Source organism: Bufo gargarizans, chromosome 8 (genome assembly GCF_014858855.1).
Source record: "Bufo gargarizans isolate SCDJY-AF-19 chromosome 8, ASM1485885v1, whole genome shotgun sequence".
In the NCBI taxonomy this organism is placed as follows: domain Eukaryota; kingdom Metazoa; phylum Chordata; class Amphibia; order Anura; family Bufonidae; genus Bufo; species Bufo gargarizans.
Window position 1 is genome coordinate 158,646,349 of NC_058087.1, and position 3,307 is coordinate 158,649,655.

Sequence of the window (3,307 nt, forward strand, 5' to 3'; positions counted from 1 at the left end):
CGCTCAGGTGTTGACTACTGTACGCTTCTCCAAACCAGTCAGACGTGAGCCCCACCATGCAGTATAGTTTAATACAGATACTGTAGGCAGCTCCATGCATGTATAATACAAATCAACTATATCCGATTCAGGCCATACTGTGTATGAGTACTGTGTAGAGGTGACAGGTAAGTGATTGTGTCATCATACACATTTTGTATATACTATCGTGGCAGATTTTGAACTATATGTAGCAGTACCACAAGGTAAGGAACACTGTCCTTATAAGGCATTTTACGCAACCTAAAACCGTAACATTTTATTGACAATTCACTGGACTAGTGATGTCATCTTTTATTGTGAAATTATGAGTATTTTATACACTAGCTACTATACAGCTTCCATAAAGTATATGACAACCATACCACTCCTAGCTTCTTATCTACCTTCTCCAACCCACTTGCAATTTCATTCTTCTTTGACCATCTTAGACATGGCATCAGCAAAAGTGAGAGAAGAACTGTGCTGTTCTCTGTGCCTGGAGATTTACTCCGATCCAGTATGCCTCAGCTGTGGACATCACTTTTGCATGAACTGTATTGAGAATCTGTTTCAGAGACAGAAGGAAGCAGGAGTTTACATCTGTCCTGAATGCAGAACCATCTTCAGGAAGAAACCAGAGGTGACTAGGAGCCGGAAGCTTTGTAACATTGTCGAGCACTTGTTCTCTGACAAGACAAAGCAGGATGGGGTTATTTTGTGCACTTATTGTATTGGCTTTAACATACCTGCCATTAAGAGATGTCTTCTGTGTGAAGCCTTTTTGTGTGAGGAGCATCTCAAGGTACACAGCAAGTCACTGGAACATGTCCTAACTGAGGCAAATTCCAGTGTACACATGGAGTCTGAGAGAAAATGCCTCACGCACAAGGAAATGTTGAAATACTACTGCTTTCAGGATAATGTTTTTTTGTGTGGATCATGCTTAAATAATGGAAAGCATAGTACACATCAGGTTGACACTCTTAGTAATTTATGCCAGCAGAAGATGGATGAACTTAAACATATTCTGGATAAAATATTATTGACAAGGAGGAATGTAGACAAACAAGTGCAAGATCTCAAAGACCAAGCCAAACAAGTGCAAGAAAAGGCAAATGAACTGAAAGTCAGAACCATCAATTTATTTCTGGATATTCGAAAGCAGGTTGAGGAACTTGAGAACGAAGTCTTAGATGAGATCAGCAGGCAAAAAGATGACATTGAAGATGAAGTATCAGAAAAGATCCAAGAGTTGGAGATATGGAAGGACGACCTTTGTCAAAAAATCCTCCAGATTGAAGAGCTATTTGGAGTTAATGATGCAGTAAGCTTTCTAAAAGAGTGCAAACTGATCCTTGGCAATGCTGCTGATTCCAGGAACACTATGAAGTTGGAACCCATGAGCACGTGGACTTTTAACCACAAATTAGATGATGTGCTTATATTGGTTACGTTGCAGAGCAGTCTGAACAGTTTTGTTCATTCCCTAGCTAAACTGAAGGCAAAGAGAGGTTTTCAACTTGAAGCAGATTTGAATATAGTGATGGACTGTAACACTGCTAATAGTAAGGTGGCTCTTACTAAGGACCTTAAAGCAGCCTCTTACCTAAAAACAGATGCCAAACAGCCTACCATTCTTGAGAGATTTGCATCGTCCCAAGTTCTGAGCACAACTGGTTTCACATCAGGAGAACATTACTTGGAAGTACAAGTTAGTACAAAGGGCTACTGGGTTGTTGGCATGGCCTATCCCTCTATAGAGAAAACGGGAAATGAATCTCTTATTGGATGCAATGAAAAATCATGGGGATTGGTAATGCTCAATAATAATCTGTCAGCTCTTCACAACTCTGAAAGCCAATCAATACGTATAGTAAGTCCTCTGCGAGCGCTTGGCATATACCTGAACTATGAGGCTGGTCGGCTGTCCTTCTATAAGCTTTCCGACCGTATAAAACACTTGTACACCTTTCAAGCTATCTTTACAGAGACTCTTATCCCTGCCTTTTATGTGTGTGGAAGCAGCTGGGTCAGAATACACAGCTGACAAAGGCAACATCAATGGTTAAAGAGGACCTGTCACCTCTCCCGTCACATCTGCTTTAGTAGCTATTTGCATTCCCCATGTAATAATTCTGGACTATCTATTCTTATGACTCTATGTTGTGCCATTCTGGGTGTTACCGACAGGGGGGGGTGTTCCTGCACAGTCTGACACTGGCAGCACTGATTGGATAGTGTCAAACTGCCTCGGGACACCACCCCCCCAACTGGTAACACCCATCTGTACCTTTATCCATAGATTTCTAGCAAGAATAGTAGAACAGCACAACATAGAGTCAAAAGAAATTGTTATTATATGGAGAATGCAAATAGCTACTAAAACAGATATGGCAGGGGTGATGACAAGTCCTCTTTAAAGGGGTTGTCTGAGTTAAAAGAATGGATACTCACCTGTTTTCTCTGCTGTTTCTTCAAGAACTTGGCTCCAGTCTTCCCACCATTGACATCATCTTCTTGCCTGGAGTAGTGTTGTTCCATGCACTTTACCACTGCAGCCAATCACTGGCCTTAGCCGTGCATGGTATGTCTCTGCTGAGGCCAGTGACTGGCTGCAGTGGTGACCAGTGTATACAGAACGTCACTGCTACAAGGACTGAAGCGCAGTGCAGGGAGTAGCAGAGAAAACAGGGGAGTATACATACATGTGTTATTTTTGGCCATTTACAGGAGTTGCCAGAGTTTTTATATAACTTAGAGAACCCCTTTAACTTTATAGCTTATGAGATACAATAGATTGTCAACCGTAATGCGTTCATCATATAGAGGATTATGTATGTATAATACAAAGCTTTAGCTTTTTTTGTGGCCAGAAACTGCACCACCCTTGTCCATGGGCTGTGTCTGGTACTACATCTCATCTCCTTTCAAGTGAAAAGGGCTGCAATACCAGACACAGATCACAGACAAGTGTGGCGCTGTGCTGGGGAAAAAACACCACAACCTTTCTCTGATTCTGGAAACTCCCTTAAAGGGGTCGTCTCACTTCAGCAAATGGCATTTATCATGTAGAGAAAGTTAATACAAGGCACTTACTAATGTATTGTGACTGTCCATATTGATTCCTTTGCGGATGATTTTTCCATCACATTATACACTGCTTGTTTCCATGGTTACAACCCTGCAATCTAGCAATGGTGGTCGTGCTCGCACACTATATGAAAAAGCGCTGGCCTATGTGCACTCCTATTGTCCCAGCCACCAGACAGGTCGGCACTTTTTCCTG

The 3,307-nt window shown here is 41.9% G+C and overlaps 1 protein-coding gene across 1 annotated transcript; it reads left to right on the plus strand.

Annotated features, from left to right (window-relative positions):
- Positions 1-472: 472 nt before the first annotated feature.
- LOC122945460 (nuclear factor 7, ovary-like) lies at positions 473-2,068 on the plus strand. Its single transcript, XM_044304528.1, has one exon. It carries the CDS (start codon positions 473-475, stop codon positions 2,066-2,068), a length of 1,596 nt encoding a protein of 531 aa, XP_044160463.1.
- Positions 2,069-3,307: the final 1,239 nt, after the last annotated feature.